At 40.1% G+C, this 14,560-nt stretch overlaps 1 protein-coding gene across 4 annotated transcripts in view; it reads left to right on the top strand.

Moving 5' to 3' along the window:
* LOC144685960 (talin-1) overlaps window positions 1-14,560 on the top strand; it is a 255,104-nt gene that overhangs the window by 126,894 nt on the left and 113,650 nt on the right. For all 4 annotated transcript variants that reach the window (XM_078551056.1, XM_078551029.1, XM_078551047.1 and 1 more), the window contains exons 9-14: window positions 931-991; window positions 5,129-5,233; window positions 6,175-6,330; window positions 9,766-9,867; window positions 11,337-11,413; window positions 12,688-12,868. In XM_078551056.1, coding sequence (XP_078407182.1) covers window positions 931-991; window positions 5,129-5,233; window positions 6,175-6,330; window positions 9,766-9,867; window positions 11,337-11,413; window positions 12,688-12,868 — 682 coding nt within the window. The remainder of the gene's footprint in view (window positions 1-930; window positions 992-5,128; window positions 5,234-6,174; window positions 6,331-9,765; window positions 9,868-11,336; window positions 11,414-12,687; window positions 12,869-14,560) is intronic.

Here is a 14,560-nt window from a genome sequence, read left to right as displayed (position 1 = left end):
TCGACCCCCGGGAAACTCCACTACAAACCTTCCTCCAACCCAAAAATTATCCATTGACCATTACTCTCTGCTTCCTATTTTTCAGCCAATTTTGTATCCACGTTGCTAATGTCCCTTTTATTCCATGAGCAATAATTTTTCAATTCTATTCAATACTTCCTCCTTATCAATTTTGAACCCTTCAAGTGACAGTGTTTCCTTGTCTTTCACCATGGCCTGTGTAGCATCTACCTCCTTGGTAAAGAAGGATGCAAAATATTCATTTAATACCTCAGCCATGGCCCCTTCGTCCATGTGAAAATTCCCTTTTAGGTCCCTAATTGGCCATGTTCATCCTTTTACCACCATTTTACTATTTATATGCTTATAGAATACTTTGGGATTCCCCATTCTGTTGGCTGCCAGTCTTTTCTCATAATCCCTCTTCGCTTCTCTAATATGCTTTTTCACCTCCCCTCTGGACCTTCTGCATTCCTCTTGGTTCTCAATTGTATTTTCTGTTTGTCACCTGTCATGAAGGCATTTTTTTTTTCTTTATCTTAATTTCCGTCTCATTTTTGATCCAGGGAGCCCTGGATTTGTTTTCCCTACCTTTCCCTTTCGTTGGAATATATCTTGACTGTGCCTGAGCCAATTCTTTTTTGAAGGTAGCCCATTGTTCAGCTAGTTATTCCCGCCAATCTTTCATTCCAGTCTATCGGCCCAGCTCCATTCTTGCCCTATGGAAGCTGGCCCTCGTCCAGTTAATTATTCTTACTCTGGATTGTCTATGGTCCTTTTCTTAGAAGATTTGGGCAAATATGTTTTGTATATTGTGGTGCTAAGTGAATTTCTGTCAGAGAAATTTTTAAGCGCATTTTTTGATTTAACACTTTTCAAAAAAGTGTAAACTATTGGATATCATCTAATGTTGACTGTTTATCTCCATAGTTTAAAAGAATTCCTGCCAAAAGAGTACATCAAAAATAAAGGAGAGAAGAAAATATTCATGGTAGGTGTTGGCAAAACAGGAAATTTGTACTTTGGTTTGAAGTGTTAAAATACCAGCCTTTTTTTTTCTGCATTATAGTTAAAAGCAGATGATTGTGACCATAGAGGGGTGCTGATTCTTGGGAGGCTGATTTAGTTAGGTAAATGTGTTAAATGCCCTGTATTTATAGGTATTAAGAGATTGCGACACTAATGTGGCCCCAGCCATTCAATTCAGACCAGGAATGTTACAATATGAATTTCATAATTGTGTAATGCTAGACAACTTTTTATTTATTCGATTTTGGGATGTCAGCACTGCTGGCAAGGTTTGCCCATTCTTAATTACCCTTGAGAAGTAGGTATGTATTGAAACTGGTTATTCAGTATTTGTGAATGTTCATATGGCCATGCTAAAGCTGTGAAATCTCACAGCATTTTTGTTTACTAATCTTTTAAAAAAAAAAATGTTTTCATCCATTTTAAGCAGGTAAAAGCAGTCTGCTTGTAGTTGAAAGATCCTTTTCTGTCTTGTCATGTGCTGTGTGTTATCGAGGTGTACTCTAGATATTTGTAATCCCATAAAGGGGATTAGTACTCTCTCTCTCTTTCTCTCTCTATGTGCACCCTAAAATTGTAAACTGTAGAATTCCCTAAGCTTCTGAGCTGTGGTCAGTCAGTTGTGAGGGATGTGCCCTTATAGGAAGTACTTTTCTTGCATTAAATGACACATTTTGCACGCAAGATTTCAGTGACTTTTTCAGAATGCAACTTTGTTGTTTTGTTTTTCTATATTGATTGATCTCAGTCGTGTCTTGTGACTGTATTAAATGCAAGACATTTCTGTGTTAATCTTATTTCTGAGGACATTTCATGTCAACAAAATCTTTTGCTGTTGTATGTGTGCATAGATAATGGCTATTGTCTGTGTATTGCCTGTTGCACTATAATTAGACTTTCCTGTCACTGCTAGTGCTGTAGTTGCCCCACTTTTACATTTCCTTGCATTTCCATCTATGCTGCATAGAAGCTTTAATACTCCATCAGCTCTACTTCTCTGCTTTCCAAATTGGGATCAGTTTTCCTTTAATGTGTAATATAGGATCAAAAAAGATAAAATAAGGACAAAATGTATGACTTCAAAATGGAGTATAAATTACATCTTTTAGTTCAGGCATTGTGGGATGATTGATAGGATGTTACCAAGGGCATGCGGATGGTGAGTGAATAGGCCAGGATAAAGTGTTTTATGGCCGATGCCTTGGTTCAGCTCTGACACATCTCACTGTTGATTTCCTGATAGTCCCACGCCCAGTGACTGTTTTGCAGACCTCTCCACCATCGTCCCAAGCTGTCGTCAATGCTTTGTTGAAAATTAGTCCGCATACTTCCAATTCCTTCTCCTGTTTGCCACCATAATTCTGTCCTCTACTCCAGCCATACCTGTGCAGCTCTCTTCACTGGTTCTACAACCACACAAGTTTGAGCTGAAGCTGAGGCCAATCTTCCTCTCCTCCAGTTCCCAGTCCTAAACTGGGGACCAGCAAGCTTTTACATCAGGCCTCCAACACAACTTAAGGAAAAGGAAGGAACATGTGACACAATAGAAAAGAGAGGCACACGATCACAACATGCTGGAAGATATAGACCTTGGGGGGGTTATTTATTCTGACTTGCAACAAGCAACTACATAGGAAAGAGATGGAAGTAGAAAATGTGTGCCTGTGTGTATGTCAATACATTAATATGTATTTGAATTATATATAAATAACCAATATCCAGTGGTTTTGTATATGGTAATCCATAGAATATGGACCCTGTCATATCTATCTCTGCTGTCTTTGTGTTGTTGCTTCTGTCTCTTTTCTGCTCATTTTGTGTTTCTCTCATTCTGATTCTCTCCACTTTTCCCTTCTTGCTTTATTTCAATCTGTTTATTCCTGTTATCTTTCTTCACTCATGGGTCATGAGGCAGAAAAATGAGCTGCCAATGGCTGCATTTGGGGGAGGGTGGATGAAAAAATACCCTCAGCAACACCCTTCCATTTCCCCTCCTATTTCACATGTGTTTCCTCTCCCAGCCCCTTTAACCTGCTCCTGTCCAGTTCCCTCCTTTGCGTCTCTCCATCCTGTCATTATCTCTGTCACTTTGAATTAATCATTCAATCTATTTACCTCCCCAGCCATGTTCCACTGTTACTTAGTTCACTTGTAACCCTCTGTGCTCTGCTTGGGCAGGTAGCAAGGCCGCTTTGCCTTTGGCAAGTTTCTGACCTCCTCCTTCCTATCCTATTTTGCTATTTGTTTTCTTCCTAGGCTTTGTTTATTTCAAAATGATTTTAATATTGCACTTTTAAAAAAATAAAACATTTAAATGAGAAGAGAAGACCCATGTTGGGAAAGGTAGCACAGTGGTAATTTGCGCGAAGGATAGCATGGCAGCATTGTGCCCAGAGGGTAGCATGGTGGTAATTTCAGGGCTAGTAATCCCGAGGCCAGTACTACATTTTGGAGATATGAGTTCAAATACTGCCATTGCAGCTGATGGAATTTAAATTCAATTAATTAATAAGGAATAAAAAGCTGGTCTCAGTTAGGGTGACCTTGAAACTACCGGATTGTCATAAAAACATATTTGGCTCACTAATGTTCTTTAGGGAAGGAACTCTACCATCTTGGCCTCCATGTAACTCCAGACCCACTGCAATGTGGTTGACGCTTAACTGCCCTCTGAAATGGCGTAGCAAGCCACTCAGTTGTATCAAACCACTACAGAAAAGTTGACTAAGCATAAAAACTAGGCACTGGAAATGACAAAAGCACACCCTGCCCAGTCAACCCTACAAAGTCTTCCTCACTAACATCTGGGGACTTGTGTCAAGATTGGGAGAGCTTTCCCATAGATTAGTTAAGCAACAGCCTGACATAGTCATAGACAAATGCAACACTGAAGCATTTGCAGCCATCTTCAGCCAGAAGTGCCTCGTGGATAATTCATCTCAGTTTTCTTCTGAGGTCCACAGCATAACAAATGCCAGGGAGTGGCCAATTTCATTCACTCCAATTGGTATTAAGAAGCTGGCACACTAAGCTTGACGTCATCCTGGCTGTAGTACCGAAGGCTTGTGCTCCTGATCTAGCCACACCCCTAGCCAAGCTGTTCCAGTATAGCAACAATACTGGCATCTACCCAGCAACATAGTCCTGATCTGATTTTGAGCTGCTGCTGACTGACCTGACTTTACTGGCATTAGACCTTCTACTTCTGTTTTTATTGGTCTGCTGGTATCTTCCATCTTTTATTTCCCTTTTTGCTTTTTCCCCGCTGCCACTGATTCTCCAACCTGACATAGCCTGACCACACTCTGCCTTTCAAGGGAGATTTCCCATCCTCTGTTTCGATGCTTTCCAATTGTCTTACCTATGTTAATATCTGCAAGGTGTAATTTAGTAAAACCAAGTTACCCTTTTGAAATGTTTTTGGTTTTGATTCTGTCATCTGCCAAGGCTCAGTCAGGAAGTTTGAAACTTTGGTGTATTGCACAATCGGAGCTGAGCTGCTTTTCCCCATTTGCCATATTCCATCTTTGAAAAATTGCCCAATACCATTCTTAATCTCCCAACTATTACCATCAAAATCTTATCACCACGGGCTTAATTTCCTTGTTTTCCTTGCTTCCGTGTCACATCTTTCAGCGTAAAGCATAATTGATCACACCTTCATTTATATCAGTCCTGCATTCCCATCACCCCCATCCTTTCAAGCTCAGCTGACTTCCTTTGATCTAGCAAATTGACTACAAAATTCTCATTCTCTCTTTCAAGCTGCTCCTTTTCCTTACCCCATTCTACTTTAATGACCTTCCCCAGCCTCATGTCTTCTGCTCCAACGTTGATAGCAAATACTTTGTTCAACAAGACCATCGCCCCTAGAATGTCATGTCACATTTCTATCCCTTCTGTCTAAAATGCTGGCCCACACCCACCCTAACACACTCTATGTTTTTTCTTTTCTTTCGCTCAGCATTCACTGACTTATCCTTAAAGTTTTGCAGAGCATCCTCTGCACATGGGAGCCATATCTGAAGTGCAGCTTATTGAATTCAAATGTCAGTGATCAAGTGTAACCACAGAAGTGAAATTTGCATTTTTTTCATAGACACACAAGAACTGTGCTAACATGACTGAAATGGAGGCTAAAGTATTGTATGTAAAGTTGGCCCGGTCCTTAAAGACATATGGAGTATCCTTCTTCTTGGTTAAGGTAAATCTTTGCTGTAAATTTTAAAGTAATCGGTTTTACAAATGTGATTGTTCTACAGTGCAATGCTGCCTTTGTACTGTTTGATGTTGCTGATATGCCTTATTTTAATTATTAAATATTGCCAACTTATGCTCTCCGTTTCAAATATAAAATAAACATGCTTCATCTCAAAAACGATGCATGTATTTAATTCATGATGAGTTTCCCCCTTTGCCTTAAGTGATACTACCAGTACCCTAATGCTAAAAGGCATATCTTGGAACTGGGACTCGTGCACTACTTAAAGAACATTGCTTTCACGTACTGGTTTGCAGGATATTATACCACAGTAATATATAGGAGTATCATTTTTGAGTGACCATTGTTTTCTTCACTAGCTTGTTGTTACTATCTTTTGTGTCATGATAGAAGTGATTTTCACATAAGCCCTTATCATATATAAAATGTGCCCTCTTCATGTAAATGAAGGTTGCATATTATGCTTCCTGTTCTTCTCCTCTGGGCTCTTACTTAGTCAAACAGGCTCTTACTTAGTCAATCAGTGGCATTGGTGCATTCATTGTTCCACTGGGACTCTTACATTTAAATGCAGGCTTTTAGTTTTTATTGTAAATAGCTGTATTATATGTTTTATATTGTAAGTAGTTTACTTTGCCTGATGCCATCTTTCCTCTGCCATCCCTCCAAACGCTGAATGTATTTGGTTTCTCTGCTCACTTGCTGATGATCATCCAGAGACATTCTTACAATGCATTTAGCTCCTCCCGTAAAACTTGTGAACTTGGCAATGTATCTGTGATTTTTCTTCAGTTAAACACTTCTTGTAAATTTTGGAGCATATTTTAATATGATTGATTACAACTCCAACTATTCATCTTCTCATTGTGCTCCCTTTGTAGCTTTTGCTGGTTCTTTAATATAAAATGTTAAATATTCCATAGGAGAAAATGAAAGGGAAGAACAAACTTGTACCCCGTTTACTGGGGATTACCAAAGAAAGTGTCATGCGTGTGGATGAGAGAACAAAAGAGGTGATACAGGAATGGAACCTGACTAATATCAAACGCTGGGCAGCATCACCGAAGAGTTTTACCCTGGTATGTTTTTACGGCAACTGCTTCCTGCAAAACTGTTCCTTCAGAACCTGTGCTAATTCCTAAATATTGAAGTACATTTAACATACACTGCCCCTCGACAAACTGTATAGGGTGATGGCTGAAAGTTTCAATTTGTTCTGTTTGGTCAATTTCTTAATATGCAAAATGTTGTTTTTTCTACTAATTGAATTCTATTAGTGTAACAAATGTGCTGATTTCTGGGGCGATTTGGGAAAATGTCTCAAGATGCCTGGGAGGGTTTATAATTAGTTTTTATTTTTAACTGGGAGGCTGGAAAGCTCATCAACATTGGGCAACTGATTAAAAGATGAGTTTAAATTGTAGTCGGGTATGCGTTTCTTCTGTATGGCAGATGGTTTTGCTGGGAAGGTGCTTAAGTAGCACTCAAAACATGTCCTTGTAGATTAAATAATTCTTTTGTTCAGTAGAGAGGAGATGGAATATTCCAATTGCCCTGTAATAGCGGATTAAATATATGCGTTATATATTCTGTACTTAGTTACAAGAAACTGGCCCGGTGCTAAGTCTGCTTGGGATTTTACTAATTGAGGAGCGAGCTGGAAATACAACTGTCAAATTAATAGGCTGTTTTTACAGTTAAGTGTTTTTATTTTCAATATTGGATTTAAATCCATTCCATAGACCGACACAATTTTAAAGAAGGTGCAGGAGTAGAGACCTGAGGGGGTTTACAAACAGGGATTCTTAGCTTTATAAGTAGAGACACCAAGCATGAAGAAAAGTTTGTGAACCCATTCTAAATCACTGTTTAGGCCTCTGCTGGAGCATTATGTCTATTTCCCTGCACCACACTTCAGCAAGGATGTCAAGGCCTTTGAGAGGATGCAAAGATTTATGAGAATGATACTAGGAATGAGGGATTTCAATTATGTGGCGAGACTAGAGAATTTGAGATTATTCTCTTCAGAGCAGAGAAAGTTAAAGGAAGATTTAATAGAAGCGTTCAAAATCATCAAGGGTTTTGATAGAGTAAATTAGGAGAAGCTGTTTCCAGTGGCAGAAGGGTTGATAACGAAAGGACACAGATTTAGGTAATCGGCAAAAAAACCCCAGGGCTGAGATGAGAATTTTTTTTATGCGACAAGCTATGACCTGGAATACGCTACGTAGAATTGTAATGGAAGCAGATTTAGTAGTAATTTTCACTCGCGAATTGGTAATTACTTGAAGGGGAGAAAATTTGAAAAAGTTTGACAAGGGAGCAGAGGAGTGGAACTAACTGGGTAGTTCCTTCAAAGGGGCAACACAGGCACGATGGATGGAATGAAGTAGTTTATCTACTTAAAATCTATGGCAGAGAGGTTCTGTAGCCCAGTGGTTAATGCACACGTAGCTAATGAGTCGAACAAACAGACAAATTTTTAGTGATAGATCGGGGCTATACTGAATCAGCTGAGGCTGTGGTGTTGCTCACTACAATTAGCCTCTGCCTCTAAGCTGGTAAAGGGGAGGGAGAAAATCAGCCAGCTGTCTACTCCAAGCTATCCCATAAACTCTGAGGGCAGTATGTATGGACAGAATTGCATTTAACTGTGGTCCTTCCATATGTGAGGATTCTGTTCTCACTTGGATAAAAAATAACAATTGGGTTAACTGGTCAAATGCATTGCTGTGTTCAAAATGGGGAATGTGAAGGGAAGAATTTGAGGTTGGGAAGTAAAGCCTTAGTTTTGGTGCTGCTGTTTATGATTTGAGCTGAAGGCCATAACAAATCCTATGATTTGTTATAAGTTCTGGCAAGGTTTCATCTGAACAATTGCAATTTTGTATTAAAAGTCCCAGAGACATAGCAAAAACTGTTTTTGAGCTGATCTGAGCAATACATTGCTTATTGCAACAAACATTTGTGTTATCTATAGTTTACACAAAACTGTGTTCACAATGTCAGTCTGCGACCACGTAATAATTTTTTTATTACAACTCTGGGATTGTAATATATTTACTTTAGCTCTTTGGACTTTGTGTTCTGATTGCATCCGAACCATCATTTTGATAATCAAAGCAATTTTGCAACTCTTGGAATTCTGTCTGTTACAGTAATAGCATCCTGTTGAGTGAAATCTAGCTCATTCAGATTGCATTTTCCAGACAATACATATGTCAAGGCTGTCTCAGAGCATATTTACCGAAGAGTAGCAGTGATGCAACTTGTGATGTCCTTGGGTAATTTCACAATTAATCTCAAGGCCAAGATATAGTTTTGTTCCTTTTGTTGCAATAATATGCCCAGTCTTGTAAATTGGCATTAAAACAAATTCAAATTTTGATGACGTGCTTTATCATGTTAAAATGCCAAAAATTACCAACTTAAAAATAGGGTTTCTGGGCCCATTGCTGAGAACAAAAAAGTTATATTTGTGTTCCAGCCTCAGAAATTGCAAGAAAATAGGCTCAAACGCCACCAAATATTGCCATGGTAATTTAAGTTATAGATTAGAAGGAACATTCCCCATGCCCCAACAAATGTCGATGCAAAAGAATGAGGGAGATAGTTTTACATAGATCCATAAGGACAGGACCATTCTCGAGTGTTTTGGAGTGCAGTGTGTTTTTGATGATTCAAAGTAATTTTTCAAATTAATGTTGTGCTTCCAAAAAAAAGCCCATTAAACGCAATTGGGATTGAGATTATCCAGTAATTTCAATTTTGGTTGAACAAGAACATTATTTTTCCATCCTCTGTTGTAGTTTTGAGCTCTGACCTATTTGGAGGGGTTACCAGTTAAGGAAAAAGCAGGTGAGGAAAATTGGAGACTGAGCCAACTACTTGTACACATCACTTAGTTTCACGAGCAGATGCTCAGGAAGCAGATGCACTGTCTAACGTCCCAATTAAGAAATTGAATGACATCTACCGTAAAGTAAATGAGTTTATTTAGCACCCTCTGCTTTAGGACAGCTCAAAGCACCTTAAACTTTTTGAAGCTTTGTGATTATTATTATGTAGGCAAATAGGGCCATCAATTTCCACACAGTGAGCCTTCATGAACAGCAGCGAGATATAACCCACTAATCTGTTTTTGGTGGTGGCTAAAGGACAAATCTGAGCCATGACATTGCGAGTATTCTCTACTGCTCTTCAAACAATGCTATGGGATCGTTTACATCCGCCTGACGAAGCAGACTGGGCCCTAGCTTAACACACCAACCAAAAGAGGGTGTCTCTTAAAGTACAGCACTGCAGCACTACTGCACTAGTGTGCTTGAGTCCTGGAGTGTGGCTTGAAGTCATGAATTTCTGACTCAGACAACCTGCTATCACTGAGCCAAACCACAAGTTGAAGGAGGAAATTCAGAACAGGAATTTCTAAAAGGCAATAAACTGAGATTAAATTTGAATGTTTTGAACACTATGGTTATATAAGTATATTTTTCTGTTTTTCCGTCATGCAGGATTTTGGTGACTATCAGGATGGCTACTATTCAGTTCAGACAACTGAAGGAGAACAAATTGCACAGCTTATAGCTGGATACATTGATATCATTTTGAAAAAGGTATTCCAGTAAATTTCTTATAATTATCATTCATTTTGCTTACAAACGTTTCACATTTTTCATAGGACCCCCAATGATATTGATATAGGCAAGGAATTCAAAATTTTTCAATCTTTGGAATTTTGGCACCTACAGAACTATGAAAATGATCACCAGTCTATTCCCTAAGAATTCTGGAAAGTTCTGCCAGAAACAGATTGTGCAACAATGTGGAATAAAACTGTTAGAACACGCAGTTTAAGGGTCATTATGCATTAGTCTGTGCCCTAGGCTGATATTGAGATGGAGGGCCGAGGAAGATAAAGTTGGCTTTGGCACCATTAGCTGGAAATTGGGAAGTTGGTCAGAATTTCTATTTGCTATCTAGTAATTCTGAAAATTATGATTGCAAGGGGTGATACAGCACAGGTTTACTAGATTGGGAATGAGAAGGTGTTCAGAGGCTGAGTAAATTGGGCTTATACTCTCTGGAATTTAGAATTCTGAAGGGGCTTAACAGGCTAGACGCTGACACTTTCTCAGGATTAGGGGCCAATCATTTATGACTGGTGAGAAATGTCTTCACTTAAAACATATAATCCTCTATCAAGGGGTTCTGAATACTCCATTATTGAGCAAATTTAAGGCTGAGATAGACAGATTTTTGGTGTCACAGAGAATTGAGTCATACGGGGAGTGTGTGGGAAAGTGGGGTTGAAGCATAAGATCAGCCATGATTGTGTTGAATGGTGGTGCAGGCTCAAGGAGCCAAATTTCTTAATATCACATAAGCAGATGGTTAAAATTGATGGCATAAAAACAGGAATTGAGAACAAATTAGTATTGTGACTTTAAAGCACTTACTAGAGTAAGAAATCATGAAGAGACAAATGGGAATTATAAGACTTTTGGTGCCTGTGTCTATACACGGAAAGGATGTGGTGCAAAGTGGTCAGTTTTACATCGCTGGTGGAATTCTTTACGTAAGTTTGAACATTGCTTCCATCATTGAATTTTTGACAGTGAAGCTGTGTTCTCTTACATTAATTGCGAGTATAACTAATAGTTCAAAATTCTTAGATGTCAAGATTTGAAATTTTTGTCTCCTAAGTCAAGTTGAATGAGTTACATTGAAGAAAACCATTGAATCGTTGACCATATTAATAAAGATGTGTACAGGTTGGAGCTGCGAATCCAATGGTGAATCCATTCTCTAGTGGATAACCACTGGGAATATCTTCTAATTTTAGCAGCTCTCTGAGGTGATTTAGCCTTTGTGGTCATCCCATTTACAATGCTACCAACTGTTTCTGCATTAAGCAACTGAATGCTGATTAAAATTTGGCTGTTGAGTTTGAGATTTGTACTGGCAGGAATGTAAGAGAAATGGAGGGTTCTTAAAAGAGTCCCCTGGTAGCCGTGGTTTTGTAAAGAGCATGTTGGGGAACTTGGCTTTCCGTGTATATATAAATCAACTTTCCTCTTTGCAGAAAAAAAGCAAAGACCATTTTGGGTTGGAGGGTGACGAAGAATCCACAATGTTGGAGGACTCTGTGTCTCCCAAGAAGTAAGTGAAAAAAAAAACATGTAAGCCACCCCAGTTTTTTTCAGGGACTTGGGACCAATGTAAATGTCCACAATCCAGATAAACGAAATTGGGGAAGATTCTTTTAATGTAGTCAGAAACAAACTCTTTCTAATCTGGTCTATCTCCTTCCAATCACTGTTCTCAGAGGAAGTCTTCCATGTGCCCCCCCTCCCCCCACTGCACCTGGTGATTGTAATTGTGCCTTAAGACCTGAAACAAAGAAGTGAGGAACTCTTTCGAGTTATCAACAGTCACAGATTGCAACTCTTTCGAGTACAATCACAGTTCTTGGTTTCCGGGAGTGGGACATGAACCCACAACCCTCTGATTCAAAGGCGAGGGTGCTATGAACTGAGCCACAGCTGACACCTCCCAAGAAGTGAGGAAACTCTTTTGAGTTACCAACAGTCACAGATTGCAACTCTTTTCGAGTACAATCACAGTTCTTGGTTTCCGGGAGTGGGACATGAACCCACAACCCTCTGATTCAAAGGCGAGGGTGCTATGGACTGAGCCACAGCTGACACCTCAAAATCTTTCGAGTTATCAACAGATCGCATGTAACTCTTTTCGAGTACATTCACAGTTCTTGGTTTCCAGGAGTGGGACATGAACCCACAACCTTCTGATTCAAAGGCGAGGGTGCTATGAACTGAGCCACGGCTGAGGAAGTGGCACTTTTAACAATGGCATGTTAATTGTACAAAAGAAAGGTGTTGCATGATAATTGGGTTTAAACGATTAAATTATGAAGATAGGTTGTGTATATTTGGAATGTATTCCTTTGAGTATAGAAAGTTGAGGAATGATTTAATCCAAGTGCTTAACCAATAAAGGGATGCAATAGGGTTGATACAGCTATTTCTCAGAGGGGAATCTAGAAATAGGCCTCATCCTAAAATGAATGTAGTGAAATCAGGAACGCTTTTCCCCAGACAAGATGGTGAAAATTATGAAATCTTTCTCTCTCCCACCTTCTAAAATGAGTTGGATGCTCGACCACTTGGAACTTGTAAGACTGAGGTTGATAGACCTTTGGATATTAAATGGTAGAAAAGGCTTCAAGGAAGCTGAATGGCCTACTCCTGTTTCCATTTTCTTATGTTCTTTTCTGGTCTAATCGTTTAACATCAGAAATGCTACTGTGATTTAGAAATGAGCGGTAGCTTGAGTAGTTTTCTGATTTTCTTTGTGTGCTTGCAATTTGTATACAGTAAGTTAACATTATTTTGTGCACACTGTTACCTTTGCAGGTCTACCATCATGCAGCAACAGTTTAACAGAACTGGAAAAGTGGAGCACGGATCTGTAGCATTGCCTGCAATTATGCGTTCTGGTGCTGGGGGTCCTGAGAGCTTTCAGGTTGGAACAATGCCAGCAGCCCAGCAGCAGGTGACCAGTGGACAGATGCACAGAGGACATATGCCTCCACTGGTAGGAAGTTATACTTAAATGAAGTTTTTAATTTTGTTCTTGGGTTAACATGTAAGAACACACAAATCTTTTCGAATTGGTGCTTATCAGTCACTATTGAAAAATAAACTATAATTTACTCCGGTCACTGCCCCCAAATTCTGTTCCAATGCCCTTGGTATAATACTTGCTCCCTCTGGCATGTGCCTGGTGGTTATGCTTTCTGATTTTACTTGCATGATGATCCCATTTTAATAAAGCAAGCCGATATATGGTATATCGAGAAATGTGGATGTACAAAGGGATCTGGGTGTCCTTGTTCACCAGTCAATGAAAGTAAACAGACAGGTGCAGCAAGCAATTAGGAAGGCAAATGGTATGTTTGGTCTTCATTGTAAGAGGATTTGAGTTCAGAAGTAAGGATGTCTTACTGCAGTTATACAAGGCCTTGGTAAGACTGTAGCTGGAGTATTGCATGCAGTTTTGGTCTCCCTGCCTAAGAAAGAATATACTTGCCATAGAGGAGGAGTGTAGTGAAGGTTCACTAGGCTGATACCAGGGATGGCAGGACTGTCGTATGAGGAGAGATTGGTTCGACTGAGTCTGTATCACTAGAGCTTAGAAGAATGAGAGGGGATCTGATTGAAACGTATAAAATTCTAACAGGGCTAGACAGACTAGACACAGGCAGGATGTTTCTCCTGGTTGGGGAGTCTAGAGCCAGGGGCCACAGTCTCAGGATATGGGGCAGGCCATTTAGGACTGGGATGAGGAAACATTTCTTCATTCAGAGGGTGGTCACCCTGTGGAATTCTCTACCAGAGAAGGCTGTGGAGACCGGGTCACAGAGTGTATTCAAGAAAGAAATTGCTGATTTTTTGGGTATTAGGGACATCAAGGGGTATGGAGAGAAAGTGGAAATATGGCGTTGAGATAGAGGATCAGCCATGATCATAATGAATGGCGGAGCAGGCGCGAAGGGCCGAATGGCCTACTCCTTCTAGTTTCTATGTTAACCACTTTTACAGTAACTTTGTATGTTAAATCATCTAATACACAAAGGGTGCAAAGGTGGGGCAGGTCCCACCTCCCTCAGTTAAGCCACACATTCAGGCAGTCTGCCCTGTTATTTCTATACTCATCACATGGCACCACCGTAATCTGCAAATTATTACCTTTGAGGTCCTGCTCCCTAAACTCTGCCTTCAGGACCTCATCCCTTTCTCCCAATATTGTTGGTGCCGAAATGGACCATGACCTCTGGCTGTTCACTCTCCCACCTTAGAGTGCTCTGCAGCCACTCAGTGCCATCCCTGACCCTGGCACCAGGTAGGTAACATACCATCCTGGGTTCACATTTGAAGCTACAAAAACACCTGTTTGTTCCCCTAATTTATAGAATCACTTTTCACTATTGATTTCCCAGCCTTCCTCCCGTCTCCCTGTGTAGTTGAGCCAGCCCTGGTTCAGTTGACGGCTCTGACTGCACTCCCCAGAGGAACCATCAGTCTCACCTGTATTCAGAATAGCAGGTTGAGAGCAAGATGCACTCAGCACTCCTGCAGTGGTGATGCACTCAGAGGAGTGCATCAGCAAGATGCACTGGAGACTCCTTGACTGTCTGGCAGTCATTCATTCCCTCTCTGCCTGCACACTCTTCTGAGCAGCCTCAGAAAAGTGCTATTTACACTAAGCCTTGCAGCTGCACCACAG

This window comes from Cetorhinus maximus, chromosome 1, assembly GCF_964194155.1.
Source record: "Cetorhinus maximus chromosome 1, sCetMax3.hap1.1, whole genome shotgun sequence".
NCBI lineage: Eukaryota > Metazoa > Chordata > Chondrichthyes > Lamniformes > Cetorhinidae > Cetorhinus > Cetorhinus maximus.
The sequence above is the reverse complement of the archived record's forward strand: the minus strand, read 5'-3'. Positions and strand labels throughout refer to the sequence as shown.